Source organism: Nannospalax galili, unplaced genomic scaffold (genome assembly GCF_000622305.1).
Source record: "Nannospalax galili isolate Female #2095 unplaced genomic scaffold, S.galili_v1.0 scaffold72, whole genome shotgun sequence".
Classification (NCBI taxonomy): Eukaryota; Metazoa; Chordata; class Mammalia; order Rodentia; family Spalacidae; genus Nannospalax; species Nannospalax galili.
This window is the reverse complement of record NW_008336933.1, coordinates 295,418-311,537: the sequence shown is the minus strand read 5'-3', so window position 1 is coordinate 311,537 and position 16,120 is coordinate 295,418. Positions and strand designations below refer to the sequence as shown.

General features: G+C 41.7%; 3 protein-coding genes and 1 pseudogene across 5 annotated transcripts in view; 2 read left to right on the top strand and 2 right to left on the bottom strand.

Annotated features, from left to right (window-relative positions):
• Nucleotides 1-2,739, top strand: part of Sirt5 (sirtuin 5) — a 45,353-nt gene extending 42,614 nt beyond the window's left edge. For all 3 annotated transcript variants that reach the window (XM_029562824.1, XM_008831601.3, XM_029562825.1), the window contains one exon: nt 2,134-2,739. In XM_029562824.1, the coding sequence (XP_029418684.1) occupies nt 2,134-2,209 (76 nt within the window). In that variant the 3' untranslated portion in view covers nt 2,210-2,739. The remainder of the gene's footprint in view (nt 1-2,133) is intronic.
• LOC103732938 lies at nt 205-820 on the bottom strand (annotated as a pseudogene).
• A 2,702-nt stretch (nt 2,740-5,441) lies between the features above and the next one.
• On the top strand, nt 5,442-9,346 carry Nol7 (nucleolar protein 7). The gene is made up of 8 exons (XM_008831599.2): nt 5,442-5,731; nt 5,808-5,868; nt 6,394-6,452; nt 7,330-7,361; nt 7,554-7,635; nt 8,403-8,524; nt 8,602-8,679; nt 9,142-9,346. Exons 1-8 carry the CDS (start codon nt 5,484-5,486, stop codon nt 9,219-9,221), a joined length of 762 nt encoding a protein of 253 aa, XP_008829821.1. The 5' UTR covers nt 5,442-5,483; the 3' UTR covers nt 9,222-9,346.
• Nucleotides 9,347-10,215: 869 nt separating this feature from the next.
• The window catches only part of Ranbp9 (RAN binding protein 9), a gene marked incomplete at its 5' end in the record, with an annotated part of 100,634 nt that continues 94,729 nt past the window's right edge, over nt 10,216-16,120 (bottom strand). The window contains 2 exons of the mRNA XM_008831678.1: nt 10,216-11,208; nt 14,560-14,671. Of these exons, the coding sequence (XP_008829900.1) occupies nt 11,078-11,208; nt 14,560-14,671 (243 nt within the window). The remainder of the gene's footprint in view (nt 11,209-14,559; nt 14,672-16,120) is intronic.

Sequence of the window (16,120 nt, the reverse complement as noted above, 5' to 3'; positions counted from 1 at the left end):
TGTATGTGGGTATTGCCTGCATGTAGGTAAGTGCATCTGTGTCGTGCAAGGCCTGCAGAGGACAGAAGAGGCTGTTGGATCCCCTGGAACTGGAGTTACAGACAGTTCTTAGCTGCCGTGTGGGTGCTGGGATTCGAACCTGGGTCTTCTGCAAGAACAGCCATTGTTCTTAACTGCTGAGCCATCTCTCCAGCCCCACCAATAATTATTTTTAAGATAAACATTAAGTCAGCTGAAAAAACAGGTGGGGCATGGGGTTAAGGACCGTCACAGCACTGTGGATGAGTTGGGCACAGCACCTGTGGATGAGTTGCTGGATGGCGATGAGAAGGAGTGAGTCTCCAGGAAGGCCTTGAAGCACCAGAGGCATTGCTGATCTACCAGCTCGAAGTCAGAGTCATTGCCATAACAGGGATCTTCAGTAATGAGTTGTTTCTGCGGATCATAGCTCCCAAGTAGCTCAAATTTAGCTCTGCAGTTTTTAACTTGATTACTTTTTCTGTTCAAATCTCTCAGATTGCTTTCATCCATACACAGTCTATAATCAAACAGAGCAAAGTCTTCTTTGGTAATCTGTCTTGCCTTATGGGCTGTGCTAATGCCATGATTTCTTAGGCAGCTGACAGCTCTTGGGTCTGGGGACCGCCCCACATTCCAGTCAGAAACAGCACTGCTGTCAATGGCCGAATTATCTGAAATGTTTCCATCAGTTACCGATTTTCTGAAAACCGCTTCAGCAATGGATGACTGGCAAATGTTACCCAGACACACGAACAGCACCGACTTGGACCCATGCTCAGCCATCTTCTAGTCTCATTATGCTCATGATTTTATCAGTTACTGAGGGCTTAAATTTTCTTTTATCCATTTATTATTTATTTTATATATGTTTTCTCTTACGCTCCCCACTTTCCTTTTACTTTATGCCTGCTCTGATTTTTTTGTGCTCAAGAGATGCCCTTAGGTTCTATGACAATCGCTTAGTTCATCCTTGTTTAAATTTGAAGGCACACAGAGAAGTCACCATCCTAACTAAATCTGCAGTGACTTCAAATTCCATGAACAGCAGAACTTTGAAGGTCAGACCATCCCCACATGAGGACAATTATCCATGATGGTGAGGCTATACTCTGGACTATGAGGAATGATCTTTGTATGTGTGTGTGTGTGTGTGTGTGTGTGTGTGTGTGTGTGTGTTTCTATATGAATGAGACGATCCTTTTATCTATTTCTATGAAAAATGACATTGGAATTTTGATAAGGATTACATTACAGTATGGGTACTTTAACAATGTTAATTCTTCTAATTCATGAATATAGGATATCTTTCCACCAATTTGTGTCTTCCTCTCTGTGGATACAGATATATATATATATAATATATATATTTAATTTCAGTTATGAATTTTGTAATACAAACACAAAATATACTACAATCATGCCTCCTCTATCCATCAGAGCCCTACCTACAATACATAGATTTTAAACAGTCATTTAGCTATGAAGTGTTCCATCTTGTGTTGTCAGAACTTAGAGAAGTCCACTAAGGAGGGCTGGAGAGATGACTCAGCGGTTAGGAGTGCATACTGCTCTTGGGCTGGAAAGATGGCTCAGCGGTTAAGAGCACTGACTGCTCTTGCAGAGGACCTGGGTTCGATTCCCAGCACCCACATGGTGGCTACAAACTGTCCTTAACTCCAGTTCTAGGGGAATCTGAAGCCCTCTTCTGACCTCTGCGGCATTGCATGACATGGGTGCACTCACATACATGCAGGCAATACACTCATACACATAAAATAAAAATAATAATAAAGAGTGCATACCACTCTTATGGAGGACCTAACTTTGATTCCCTGCACCCACACTGGGCAGCTCACAACTGCCTGTAACTCCAACTCCAAGGGATCCAACAGCTCTGAACTCCCAAGGGCACCTGAATTCACGTGAACACACCCCCACACATACACACACACACACACACACACACACCATGTAAAAAATAACAACTCTTAAAAAATAAAGCACCATTTGTGAGAGTTTGAATATAACTAAGGGTGTAAGGTTTGCTGTAGTCCTCTGCACCTTTTACTGACTCGTACCTCCTAACTGGGCTCTCTTGGTACTTCTATTTAGGTTTCATTTTCAAGGACCCTGTGGGACAACAATTCCTGAAGCCCTTGCTCCTCATGAAACTGAAACTATTTCTTAAGTGTCCTGTGGGAGGAAGAAATTACAGTTTATCACAGAACTAGGTCACAAACAAGAGCAGCAGTCTTGTGGATGGTGAGCTGAATTTTGGAAAATCTAAAAATACTCTCTGATTCCCTAGTAGAGATTCAATCTGTTAAATGATTGCACTTAGAAGTATCAATAGGAAATGGATTTTATCTGGAAGAGGCTGAGTTGTAGTTATTCCGCTTATTTGGTTTCAGCTGAAATGTGTTTTCTGATTGATGTGCTTGGTCAGTTACTGGGAAGGAAACATTTGTAATTAAATTATCTAAAATAAAGATTATTGGCCAGGCATGGTGGTACAGTCAGGAGGCAGAGGCAGGTGAATCTCTGTGATTCAAGGCCAGCCTGGTCTACATAGTGAGTTCCATGCCAGCTGGGGCTATGGGGGAGACATTGTCTCAAAAAGATTTAAAAAAAAAAAAAAAAGGTTATTATCTTGATTGTATTTTTGTTCTTTGGGCAAAGCCAGAAATAAAGTCCTGGTGTTTAAACACTGATATGTAATTTTTGTACATTTGTGTGTGTGTAAATCACTTTCTACAGCTGGTGATTTATTAAGAATAGTACTCCAAGAGATTTGTTTGTTGGGGGCTTTTTTTTCTTTTCAGGATTTACCTTGCTTGGCTGCCTTACCTTAAACAATAATTTTAAAGAACTTATGCAAAGAAAGAAAAGAAACAACCAAGCAGAAAAATCAGGATCAGGGGGAAAAAAAAAGTGAACATGTGGATCACCCAGAGAAACAGCTGCCTGGTCAGCCAAAGGGGCAAAGAAGCGGATGGCTGAGCCTCGCTCAGTATCGTAAATGAAATGCGTTGTCTCTGTGCTGCCTGCAGAGCTTTCCCAGACTGAATTCAGAAGGAATTCTTCCAGAGAACTGTAAAAAAATTACCTTAAACCATTTTACACATTGCAATACAGTAAGAATGCTGTTCTTCCTTTCTTTTAAAAAATTAATTTTTATTTTGTGTATGAGTGTATTACCTGCATGTATGTAAGTGCACCCATGTCCCGCAATGCCCACAGAGGTCAAAAGAAGGCATTGGATTCCCCTGGAACTGGAGTTACAGATGGTTGTTAGCTGTCATGTGGGTGCTGGGGATGGAATCTGGATCCTCTACAACTGCAGCCAGTGCTTATAACCCCTGAGCCATCTCTCTAGCCCCTGCTGGTCTTTCTTTAGGGTCCTGCTAATGCAGCATCTGGTATGCAGAATGGCAAGCATGAGAGTCAGGGAGGGTAACAGTGGTCACTGGTGAGGAGTATGAAGGTCAGTCTAAGAGGATGAAGGTCAATCTAACTCACCCTTGTATCTAGTCTGTTCCCTGGGCTCCCTCACCAGCTGCTTTAAGAATTAAATTTAACACCCTGGACTTCTGTCAAGAGGTCATCTGTACTGGTTACTTTTCTCATGGCTGTGACCCGATACCTGTCAAAATTTCAAAGAAGAAACGTGTATGTAGCTCACAGTTCAGAGGAACGCATCGTGGCAGGAAGGCATGGTAGCCAGAGTGGCCTGGGCTCTGGCTGCCCAGAAAACAGAGAAAGGACAATGCCTTTTTCCAGAGTTGAGGACCGAACCCAGGGCCTTGCGCTTGCTAGGCAAGCGCTCTACCACTGAGCTAAATCCTCAACCCCTATAATATTTTTAATGCAAATTTTGTATATAGAACACCATCATGCCCTTTTTATAGGTTTGTTCCTGGGTTTCAGTTTAACAGTGTACATTTTCCTAATGCTGATAATGACAAAGATCATCACACTGCCTCAAGAAGTCAGTATTTATTTATTTATTTATTTATTTATTTATTTATTCATTTATTTATGGATAGGGTCTCACTGTAGCTCTGACTGGCCTGGAATTTAGGATTCTCTTGCTTCATCCTCTTAAGTGCTTTGATTACAGGTGCGTGCTACCGTGCCTGACTCCAGGAATCATTTTCATTTGTAATTCCTATTAACCAAGGCCCCGTTTCAGAGCCCGCCCCCCCTCCCCATCTCTCTTCAGTTCTTGTGTTTTGTCCTTTTTCTTCATGCTTGGGTTTTGTTGCCGTCAAATTGGAAATTGCTTTTAAATACGAACAGATAAAATAAGATTTAGAAATACAAAGTATATATGAGAATTATACAACCACTTGTTGAAATTCTACAGTATGATAAACATTAGAAATCATTGATCTCAGAATGGTTGGTACAACTGCCAAGTAAAAGATGACACGGTGTGAAAGCTACAGGGACAAAAACTTGTGCAGGGTTCAGAGATTAGTGCAATTAGAGATGCATAGAGTCTGGGAGGTTTTAAAGTGTCTACTGCAGGCACCTTTAATCCCAGCATTCAGGGAGCTGATGTAGGCGAATCTCTGAAACTCCAGGCCAGCCTGGTCTACCAGAACTTCCAGGCTGCACAGTGAGACTGTCTCAGAAAACGAACATGGGGGAGGGGGAGCGCAATAACGGGAGGTGCAGGTGGGATCCAAATACCATCAGTTTATATTGTAAAAAAAAAAAATCACAAAAATTCAATTAAAAAAAAAAAAAGGTTAAAACAGTGTCAGAAAGAACAGCTCATCCAAACACATGGCAGGTGAGAGCAGCTTGATTTGTTAGGAGTGATGCATCATTTTGTAGTGTAGTATGGGTAAGAAGAGACAGATCACAAAGACCATGTAGGCCCAGAAAATACACTTGGGGCAAAAAAATACACACATACATAAACAAGCGGATGCATCCAACAAGCAGCGATGGTCATCCCGTACTTATTTAGCATTTGCGATGGGCCTGCTGCGGTTCCAAGCCATGTGGTGACACCAGGTGAGGGCCCTGAATTCCTGGAGCTCTTGCTGTAATGGGGAGCACCCGGAGCCGCCCAGAACGGCACCGCCTGACACTGAGGGTCTATTTAAGCTGGCGACGACAGGCCTGAAAGGCTTGAGTGTTCTACGGGGCTTTTACGCCCCCTCCCGGCCCCGGAACCCTACTTCTTGGAGAGAATGGAGTGAATGCACCCCACAAACGTCCAGGAACTGGATAATCAAAGGGAACCTGGATGACTGCAGCACGTGTCCCATCCAGCCGGGCTCTCCGGGCTCAAGGCCACACCCCCTCCACCTAGCGTACGCCCTCCCACCGCGCATGCGCCTCCGCCGGTTCTGCGGCCTCCTGGTCGGCAGGGGGAGCCGAGAGCCGACGCAGCGCGCAGCCCGAGGCCGCTTCCGGGTCAGAGGTCAGGCGGCGGCGCTCCGTGGGCCATGGTGCAGCTCCGGCCGCGTGCGTCCCGTGTCCCCGCGCAGGCGGCGGCGATGGTCGACGAGGACCAGCCGGCCTCGGAGGAGGAGGTAGACCACGGCCTGCTGCTCGGGCAGCCCAGCAGCGGCGCGGCCGCCGAGCCGCTGGAGGAGGACGACGGCGACGACGAGGCCCCGGAGGAGCTGACTTTCGCTAGCGCCCAGGCGGAAGCCCGGGAAGAGGAGCTGCGTGTGCGCGAGAGCGCTCGCAGGTGGGGTCTCCGCGGGATCCCGGTGCCTCTGCGATCCCCGGGCCCGGCCCGCGCTTACCTATCCCCTTTCTCCCAGGGATAAGACGCTGCAGAAGGAGAAGAGGAAGCGGCGGGAGGAGCTGTTCATCGAACAGAAGGTTGGGGATCGGGACGTCTCTAGCTCGGGCCGGTGCTGAAGGTTCTTTAGGGTGCGGGAAAGGCCACTGTTTCTTCGGTGTCTGAACTGTGCTGTGCACCAGCTGAAAATGGGAGTGGCAGCGCTGACACCCTAAGCTAGCCTTGACACCCCGTTCGTTTTGGCTTCAGGAGATAGTGTTCTCTGTTGACGATTTAATCTACAACCAGGCCTCTGGGAGAATTTAAGTGATTTGCAGAGATTGTACATAGGGATGAGTACACAGCCAAGATCTGACTCCAGGTGGCCGTGCCTGACGCTTTCCAGTTCAGAACAGGGACTTGAAGGTTGGAAACTGGGGGGACACTTGACAGCGCATGTGTTCTGAACTCTGTAAGGCCAAGTCTAGCCGGTCGAGGTAGTGGGGGCAGTGTGAAGTCTATTGCCTGAATGCAAGACTCTCCTTAAAATCCGTAACTTTTAAAGGGTAACTCCAGACTTGCCTGTGCACATCACTTAATAACTTTAAATGTCTTTATGCCAAAAGAAAAGAAAGCTGCTTCCAGATGCTGTTCTAGAGCAGTTAACTACAGCTCCGCTGGCTGAGTAAGTAATGTGTCTACTGCTGCTTGCTTATATAAAGCTATCTTTGAATTATAGGCTGATATTAAGGAAGCTACACCGTGCTGACTTCCTGATTCTCATCTGTTCATCTAGTAAACTTTGTTGAGCACCTGTACTCCCAGAAGTGTTGATGAATAAATGTCTTAATATGTATCATTTAGTGGAATAGCAAAGAAGCTCCTAGAATTAAGCTTTTCTTATACCTGGTTTAATTACATTTGTCATCTTCCTTTAGTCCATGAAGTCAGTCAAATCCTCCTGAATTTCTTCCCTCATCCCCCTTTCCTTAGTGCTTTCTAAACTCTGAAGCTTAGGCCTCTTTTTACACCTAGAGTCACAGTTTCAAATTACCAGTTAGTTTAACTTATTCAGATCTCGAATCCAGTAAGCATACAAGCAGATCTAATTGGTGGTGAAGTCCCTTTGGTCATGACCCCTTCACTCCCTCTTCAGTCTTTTCTCTGTGGTCTTCGGTACTATGTTTTCAAGGCTGCTTTATCAGCTGACAGCTGTCTCAAGGCTGACCTTTGTCTCCTGTGTCTAAACCGTTCATCTTGTGTGATTTCTCAAAAGTATAAAACAGACCTCCCCTTTACTTGATACTTTGAATATTAAGTTACACAACCAGTTCCTAAGCGTCACTTTTCCTTCTTGGAAGCTGCTCTCTGACACTATTAGTTCAATGATTGGATGGATGTTGGTGGCGATGTAGGGAGGAATGACTTTTCTTCCGAACTGATGATAGATACTGGGTAAACGCGAGGACCGTGGTATTCTTGTTTCTAAAGCCACATGAATTGTTATGTGTTTGAATTCTCTTTGCCGTCTGTCATTCTGATCTTTTTTTTTTTTCCTTTAGCTTAAAGAAATCACCAGAAAAGTTAAAAGAAGGTATGAACTCTTCTTGCTTGACTTAACTTTTCATGGAAGGGTGAGGTGTATTTGAAGCTTGCTTGGTTAAGTATTTGTAGCCCTTGCTTCTGCCTGGTTCCCCGTGTTTCTTACAAATAAAGTGATCTCCATTAAATGTTTCTGAGTTAATTTATATAAATGCTAACCACAAAATGGATCTTAATTTTTCAGTTAACTTGGAACAGAAAAATGAAGACCACAAAAAGGGAAGTAATGCTAGGAAAGTTAAAATACAAAAAGTGCAGTCTGTCAGGTAATGAGCTTTTGTTCTGTTTTCCATGTGGGATGCAAATTTGACTTTTTAAATTAAAGTTTTGGCTTATGTGGAAAATAGTAGTTAGCATGTCAGATTATCTGTAGAAAAAAAAGGTAAGTTTTGCTAATTACATTTATTTGCTGCCCTAAAATATTCTAATGTATTTCTTGTAAAATAGCCCATGATTTAGTCATATTCATTATCTGCACATAAACAGTATTATCATTTGGGGCTTAAAATTTTTATTATTTTATGTGTATGAGTTTACCTGCATAAATGTAAGTACACCCATATTCTGCAGTGCCCATGACGTCAGAAGAGGGCATTGAATCCCCCAGAACTGGAGTTAACGGATGGTTGTTAGCTACTGTGTGGGTGCTGGTAAATCAAACCTGGGTCCTCTGTAAAAGCAGCCATTGCTCTTAACTGCTGAGCCATCTCTCCAACCCCCATTTTGGGTTTTTAAAATGACAGTTTATGAAAAATGGCAAACTTTATTCAAATAAATAGCCACGTGGGGGTTGGTAGACCTTGCCTACCACATATGAGGCCCTGGGTTTGATCTCTAACATATCCCCCCTCAATTCCCTGGCTCCCACCAAAAAAGGGGAGGTGGATTAGGGATGTGGTTCAGTTGTACAGTGCTTAACTATGTGTGAGGCCCTGGGTTTGAGCCCCAGCACCACACACATTCACACACAAGTTGTACAGAAAAGTGAACATGTGCCCTCATAATTAATTTAACCCTTTGTATTGCTCACTAGTCGGAATAAAAGCTACTTGGCTGTAAGGCTAAAAGACCAAGATCTGAGAGATTCAAGGCAGGAGGCAGCCAAACGCTTCATCCATGATTGTTTATATGGTTCAGGAACCAAGAGAACTACTGGTAATTTTCTTGACTGTTTCTTTCTCTTTTTAAACTGCAAAGACAACAAAGAAATGATAAATAATTCTCCCTTTTAGTTAACAAGTTCCTGTCTCTGAACAACAAGAGGTTACCAGTGAAAAAGGCTGCAGCCCAATTTCTGAATAGCACTTGGGGTAAAATCTAGCTTTTTTCTCTTGGCTCTGGTTTTATAAGTTGTTTTTAAAATTTATTATTTAAAAATTTTTTATTTTATGCTTATGAGTGTTATGCCTGCATGTATATAAGTGCACCTGTGTTGTGTAGTGCCCACAGAGAACAGAGGGTATCAGATCCCCTGAAACTGGAGTTACGGACAGTTGTTAGCTACCATGTGGGTGCTGGGATTCAAACCTGGGTCTTCTGCAAGAGCAGCTAGTGCTCTTAAGCTCAGAGCATCTCTCCAGCCCATCCGTTTTTGTTTTTTTTTGTTTTTTTTTTTTTTGAAGGAAGGAGGCAGTTCATGGTTATAAATTAAAAGACCTCATATCTATTTATATAAACTAGAGAATCTTGAAAATACTTTGAATTTTATGTTTCTTGGGGGGTTTTTAACTAATATCTTCAATATTCTCACCACATAAAGCTTTCTATTCTAGGAACCCAGAAACAACAAAATGCCAAGAGGTTTAAACGACGGTGGATGGCCAGAAAGATGAAAAAGAAAACTTCTAAGTGAACTGAAGCTAAAGCTAATTGAAGAATCTGTACTTTGTAGTACAGAAGTTATTTAATGCAGAGAATTGTTTCTCAAAACATAGTCATTCATAAATCATAAAAACCATGAACTGGTTTGTCTGGCTACCTCTCTGGAATATAATTTGTGTCTTATGTTCTCTGAGGGTCCTGGAGGAAAAAAGCAGTTTAAGAGGAATTTTCATCCCCGTGTGGGCATGTACAGGAAGGGAGGGAGGAGGAGGAAAGGCCACCCAGGAAAGGTCTTTGCAGCACAGCTCTTCTGGTGCCCTGGATGAGACTCAGTTTTGCTCTGTAATGCTGGTGCCAAGTACAAAAAGTCATTGTCAAAGAGCACAAAAAGCCTAAGAGAGGCAAACATCTGTTAGGATTTGAGCCTCAACAAACACAGGACTCGATCAATCTGGAGCAGGTGTTTGTTTCTTAAAGAATGTATTGTGTCTAGGCGTGTGTGAACACTCATGCTCAGAGGACAAACGTGGGAATTTGGTTCTCTCCTTCCACCCTCCGGTTTCAGGAACAGAACTCAGGTCATCAGACTTGGGAGCAAGTGCCTTTACCCACTGAGCTATCTGACCAGCCCTGGATCAGCTTTTTAAATTTTACTTTTTTTTTTTTTGGTCTAAGACAGGGTCTCCCTGTAGCCCCAGGTGGCCTGGAACTCGCTATGTAGACCAGGCTGGCCTCAATCTCACGGAGATCCGCCTGCCTCTGCCTCTACCTCCCGAGTGCTAGGATAAAAGGCATGTGCTACCATGCCCAGCTCTTAAACTTTAGTTTGGAGCTTTGCTTAATACACCAAATTGTGACCCTCAAAGAAAAGAAGCTAATTTCTTATTTTTCTGTTTTAAACACCAATATAAGTTTTGACTAATCCAGAGAGGCTAATCAACCGAAGGCAGTCTAAGATGTAGAACTTAGACTGAGAGGCAGAAAGTATATCCATACTCAATTCATAAAGTCAATGGACACTAAGATCTGTAGAAGTAAATTTTTAATGGCTGGTTAATTATATCACTACATTTTTATTGCAATATAGTACTCATTTAAGCACTTAAAAATGGAAGGTGTACAAAGATTAAATTAAGACACGGTAAATTGACTAAATATTTGGTTTTTATATAAATAAAGGTCATAAGCACACTGTTGACATGTAATACTGTTATAATACAACAGTTAAACTTGTGAGTCTACAACAGAAGTCATCTGTAGTTAAACAGGAAACAAAGCTGAAAAAGACCATGTTAAAACAAAACCACTGGGACTAACAGGTCGGGATTGTAAGTAGCAACAAACATGTTCACTCAGCTCCTGAGTAGTTCAAGTTTTACAGTACACATTAAAAATGATTTCTTCCATCAACACTATTAAATTCAAACTGTCGGATGTTTATGCATTTTGCAAGTTACACTGATTGAATGCTTATACAGGAGCGGGGGTCGGAACATCTCCCAGTTTGTAGTTTACATCACCCACATGCTACACAAACACAACTTGTTCCATTTCCTTCCCCCTTCTCCCCCCAACAAAGAAGGCAGGATTTTTTTGGTTTCTTTTAGGTAATTATTTTAAAGGATTTCTGATGATCAATTTGAATGTCTGAAATTCAGTAATATTTAACTCTTAGATAACTAAGAGGTTAAAGATGGAAAATATTTTCTCCTAACACTAAGTTAGAAAATCATTTGCATCATGCTGTAAACTAGGAAGCAATGTAAAGCGACAAAAACCTGTCCCCAGTACATAATTAAAAAAATCTAAGTTTCCAATCAGCAGAGCTGGTCTACTTCCATGTTGCCTATTTGCCACAATGTAAGTGTGAGCTCCTGAAGTGCATAGCTAATGTAGGTAGTCTTCCACTGTGGCAAACGCACAGGATCCAATTCCCGATCGAGCCATCAGTCCTAGACATTGTGTGGCCTGTCCCATTGCTAGGGCAAGTGGAGGTTGCTTTGGCAGATTGTGGGTTTCTGAGGAAAAAGATTAGAAATTGGAAATATCAAGACATTTCTGAAAACATCTTTCAAGAAACTGAACATTGCTACATAATTTATCAGTGCCTGTGTGGATCTGAATCATCAGCAAAGGCAGGTTAATGCTTGTAAGAAATTACTCTTAGAACTAAATTTGTAAAGATGTGATATTCTCAACAGTCACAAGATGTTACCTAGCTGGCAGGAAAATCTCTCCTATACTGTGCCAGGGTCAGCTGACATTAACAAAAAAGGTACCATGTTTCCACTAAGCTTCCAGAGATCGATTCTCCCACCTGTGTGGACAGTCCAATGAAGGCTGCCTTGCTGACTAACGCACATTGGTGAATGTCACTCAGAAGCAAGTGATGGTCGTATCAGAGAAAACGGCAAAGCCACAACAGAACTGAAGTTAACTGTTCAGATATTTTAAAAACAGTGTTTCAGATATTTTAAAAAACATCACAACTTCATCAGACAATTTTAACAGGCATGCAGTAATTACCAAAATTTATTCCCTGCCAAAGAAGAAGTGAACTAATGGTAAAGGGACCTAATTTAGCTAATTTTTCTGTGTCTAAACTTTATGGCTCTCAGTGAAATCAATCAGTGGCTGGCAAGGCTCCACATGGCTAACTGCAGCCTCTGTTTAGTTTGTGACATGGGGCTGGAGAGATGGCTCAGTGCTTGTTAAGCACACATGCTGCTCTTCCAGAGGACTGAAGTTTGATTCCCAGCACCCACACCACTCATGGCAGCCTGTAACTCCAGCACTGCACTCGTGTGCACAAACTCACACAGACACACAGATACACATATAATTTAAAAATAATAAAAGTATGGCTTCCAATATGGTAGAAAAAGACTGAAAATATTCTGAGGTAATAAAGTGCGTGCATGCACACACAACCAGAGTGGCAAGCTGAGGACTTAAAGACACAAGAGAAAATAAACAGGAAACATAACTAAAAGTAGCTAAGGATATGTGGACTGGTGAAAAAATATGGCTGAATGAAAAAATTTAATGTTCCTTTAAGGTTCGCAGGAAATGCCCTTGCTCAAAGGTAAGACCTGTGGTTCACAATTGTACTCTTTGAGCAAAGGAGGCATCTGGTTTTAAGCACCTATAAATTTTTAGACATAAAACAATATATCTGCATTACATTTAAGTCAGCTCATTAATACAGCACTGCATCTGGTAAGATGTAGTCACCCAAAGCAGTTTTTAATCTTACTACTTTTAATGTAAGTGTAAGAGTGAATTATAGCTGAGCCCAGTTACTACAGCACTAAGAATACATAGATCTTGGATAATATTCAACAAATTGATTTGAAGAATTCTCTAAGAAAAACTGCCAGATGAAAACTGGCCACTTCAGAAAACCTTCCCACGTTGTCTAGCTAGCAATCATTTTCCCTACAAAGTCAGCATTGTTACTAGGTTCTTGTTTTACCAACAGAACGAAGTGGATTTTGTATAGCCACTGAAAATACAATACAGAAGCCAAAGGAAATTCACATTATTGTACACACAAATCCTAATTCAAGAAACTATAACATGGGGCTGGAGAGATGACTCAGTGGTTAAGGGCACCGGCTGCTCTTACACAGGACTTGGGTTCAGGTCCCAGGACCCATATGGTGGCTAACAACCATCTGTAATTCCAGTTCCAGGAGATCTGATGCCTTCTTCTGGCTTCTGGGGGCATTGCATGATACAGGTGCACTTATATACACACAAATATATAAAATGAAAATAAATGGGAAAAAGTTTTTTTGAAATAACACAAAGGACATTCTTTCTATATCCAAACGGCAGCTGGTCCTTACCAAGTGATGTAATGGACTCTCTTAAGGGAAAAAAAGCACATTAAGCTTAAACAGCAGCAACTGGCATAGTGCTTCCTTTACAATCTTACCCTGAGTCTCAGGCTCTTTATACTGCGACAGTGCTCTCACCTTCCCAAATAGTTTATAACCCGTGACTAAAAAGCTCTTCACCCTAAGCAGGCCAAATAACGTGGTACCAACTTCTAATCAGACTGAAAATCATGTAAAATTACCTTTTATCTAAATTACCTTTGAAGAAAATAGCTCAGAAATTATACATTTATGTACAGAATCAACACTAACATTTAAATAAGAGTGTGGTTTCAGAATCCACATAAAAAGCATTTGTCCAGTACATAAATACTATTAACCACACTGCCGTGAGTTACTGATAGGAACAGAAACCAATCAGGAGAATAACAAACTCGAGTTTCCCACTTCCTACGCACACTAACTAGACCTCACCTCTAAAATGCTTTTTTTCCCCCTCTACTTTAATTGAATAAGGACACGAAGTTAATTTGGTTAACTCAAATGCAAATATTTGGTTCCAAAGGTTGGTACTGACGGGTATTCCATGGGTACTATGATACTACATGGGGCGGGGGGGGGGTTACTCTTGGAAGTTTAAATACCTCAAGCCAAAAGATGGGCAGCAGAGCGATACTGGCCAGGAGTCCTGACTTCCTGCAGCACAGGTGAACTTGCCAATACTCAAGCTCTTTCTAAGCTTGCTTCATCAAAACCTCCATCCCTGATATGAATGATCTATTCCCATTTACCCCTTGCCCTTCTGGCCTCACTTTCCTATGGAGCAAGAATTAGAACTGTTTTCAATAACAAGCCCAAATTCCTACCATAGCTGCCAAACCAAAGCCGTGTTCTAATCAGTCCACTAACCAGAAGTACTGACCTATTGATGAAGGTTCAGTACCACAGAAAATTCATACTGTTTCTCAGCTGGGCTGTCAAGGCCATGTATAACTCTCATCCTTTGTTCAGAGATTTCAATCCTTTTACCTGTTTTAAACTAGCTTCTCAGCACTTCCTGCAGCTTTCACATTGAGTCCTGATGATGACTCACTTGGAGAAACAACAGGCATCTTCCCAACACAGCACACCATCTCCAGTGCTAGAGGAGGAGCTTAGGCCCAGCAAATGAGAGAACAGAACGCCAATGCCCCGCCTCAACACAAGGCTACACAGAGTACCTGTGGTGACCATCTTTAAAATTCAAACACAATGACCACCAAAATATCCGGTCTAAATGAGAACACACATTTATTGTCTATAAATGTGTACACAAAACCTAATTTCCAAGCACCCCAAGATGTTCTCTGATATCTACTATTTTATTCCATTAGAGTCCATGTAATCTATTTTTAGCATGAAGGAAGTTTTTATATCTTAAAAAATATGGAAAAAATGTACTTAACAATTTTACTAAAACAAACATTAGGATAGATACCCTATCAAATATCTAGAGAATCCAAGAGGCTTGGGTTTTGCTTTACTTACCTAATATTGCACTGTTAAGAGCTGAGCACACAGGTTCTCTTTGAATTGGGTCGAGTTGATTTCCAACTGGGCTGTTCCAAGGATCCGAATATGCTAGTAAACTGAAGGCATCCTATTGAAAACAATTTTTCAATTCAGAGAGTTCAACTGCTATGCTCACAGTGGTTCCAAATTGAAAGATAGGTATGTATTGAAAACAGATGACTGTAACCTTTAAACCCATGTACCTGTGTCTAGTAAGTTCTGTTCAAAACAACTAGGCTATGCAGCAAAGTCTAAGTGGTCTTCAGTTTTCTTGTGAACAGTCACTCTTACTCATTTCTGCCATCCCACCCATAATTGGAAAACACAAGCAAATTGGAAAAAGTAAAGCTAATTCCATGGTTAATACTGATGAAAGCAGAGGGGTAGGTAAAATATTCAAATGCTTCATCATGTGTTACCACTGATATAAATTTGACATTGAAGAATAAGGCCTGCCTGTGTTTTATTTTTAAGTGAACGTGGGGACTGGACATATATCTCATTGGATACCATCTTCTCAAACCTAACAGTGGAAAAAAACAAAGTGGCTCTCTAATACATTCAGGATACTTCCAACTACCCCAAAACAACTTTTCTTACGACCATCAAATAACTGGCACATAACTTTCTTTCAAACATCTCTTTCTGTCTCTCCATGAAAGGCACATGGTACCTTCAGACACTGGCTTCAAGTCAAAGCTGTACTACTTGCTAGCTTTGTGGCCTCTGGCAGGAAACGATCTCTTTAATCTTAAATGTCAGTTTCACCATTTGCTGTGATTTTAGGTGATTATAAAGAGGTCTTCTTGCAAAGTTGTGTGAGGACTAATGAAGTTCCAATGTCAGTTCATTCCAAGCTTTCAATAAAAGATGCCTTATTTGTATGTGAACTCAATACCCTAATCCAAGATAAAATTATACACACACAAAGGGATACATAAAATAATGAGACACAAGACCCCAATACAAATACAGGCATTGATAGAGTGCTACAGAGGCTGTAAACTTGTGAACTCGGAACCACAGCACTTTCAAAATGGCAAATGCTACAATTTCTGTAGAACAGGATCTAGATTCAGTTGCTCAGGCAATCAGATTCTACCCGTTATCCGACGTAATGGTACCACTGCTAAAGAAGAGATGGTGGCAGGAAGAGGAGCTTCCTGGTCAGCTGTACTCAGGTTCTCTCCTACAATCACCCATTAAACAGTCTGTGAAGTCAGTATAAAACTACAAAACAGAATACATACAACACTACACACATTCATGCACACCCCACTGTCTTCCATTATTCAATGCCTCACTGAACTTAGTCTTCTGTCCCAAGTATTATGAAAGTTCTACAAACAGAAATTTTGTACTGTACCATTCTGAATTCCCTGAAGTTACTCAGAGGTGTTGGGTACAGGAAAACCTTTATTGTACCTGCTTGATAAAACAGACCTGTTTATGGTAACTGAGTATATTTCATGTGTCCCACAGAGCTAGTGCTTCTATCTCCTCTCCCACACCCCAACTCAAGTTTACTGTGCAAAGA

What these genes read in the sequence shown, in the direction of transcription:
- Nol7 (XM_008831599.2), top strand. Translation starts at nt 5,484, where the DNA reads ATGGTGCAGCTCCGGCCGCGTGCGTCCCGTGTCCCCGCGCAGGCGGCG. An exon ending in AGCTGTTCATCGAACAGAAG is followed by an intron (nt 5,869 to 6,393) that starts GTTGGGGATCGG and finishes TTATGCCAAAAG; the next exon opens with AAAAGAAAGCTGCTTCCAGA. An exon ending in AGGAACCAAGAGAACTACTG is followed by an intron (nt 8,525 to 8,601) that starts GTAATTTTCTTG and finishes TCTCCCTTTTAG; the next exon opens with TTAACAAGTTCCTGTCTCTG.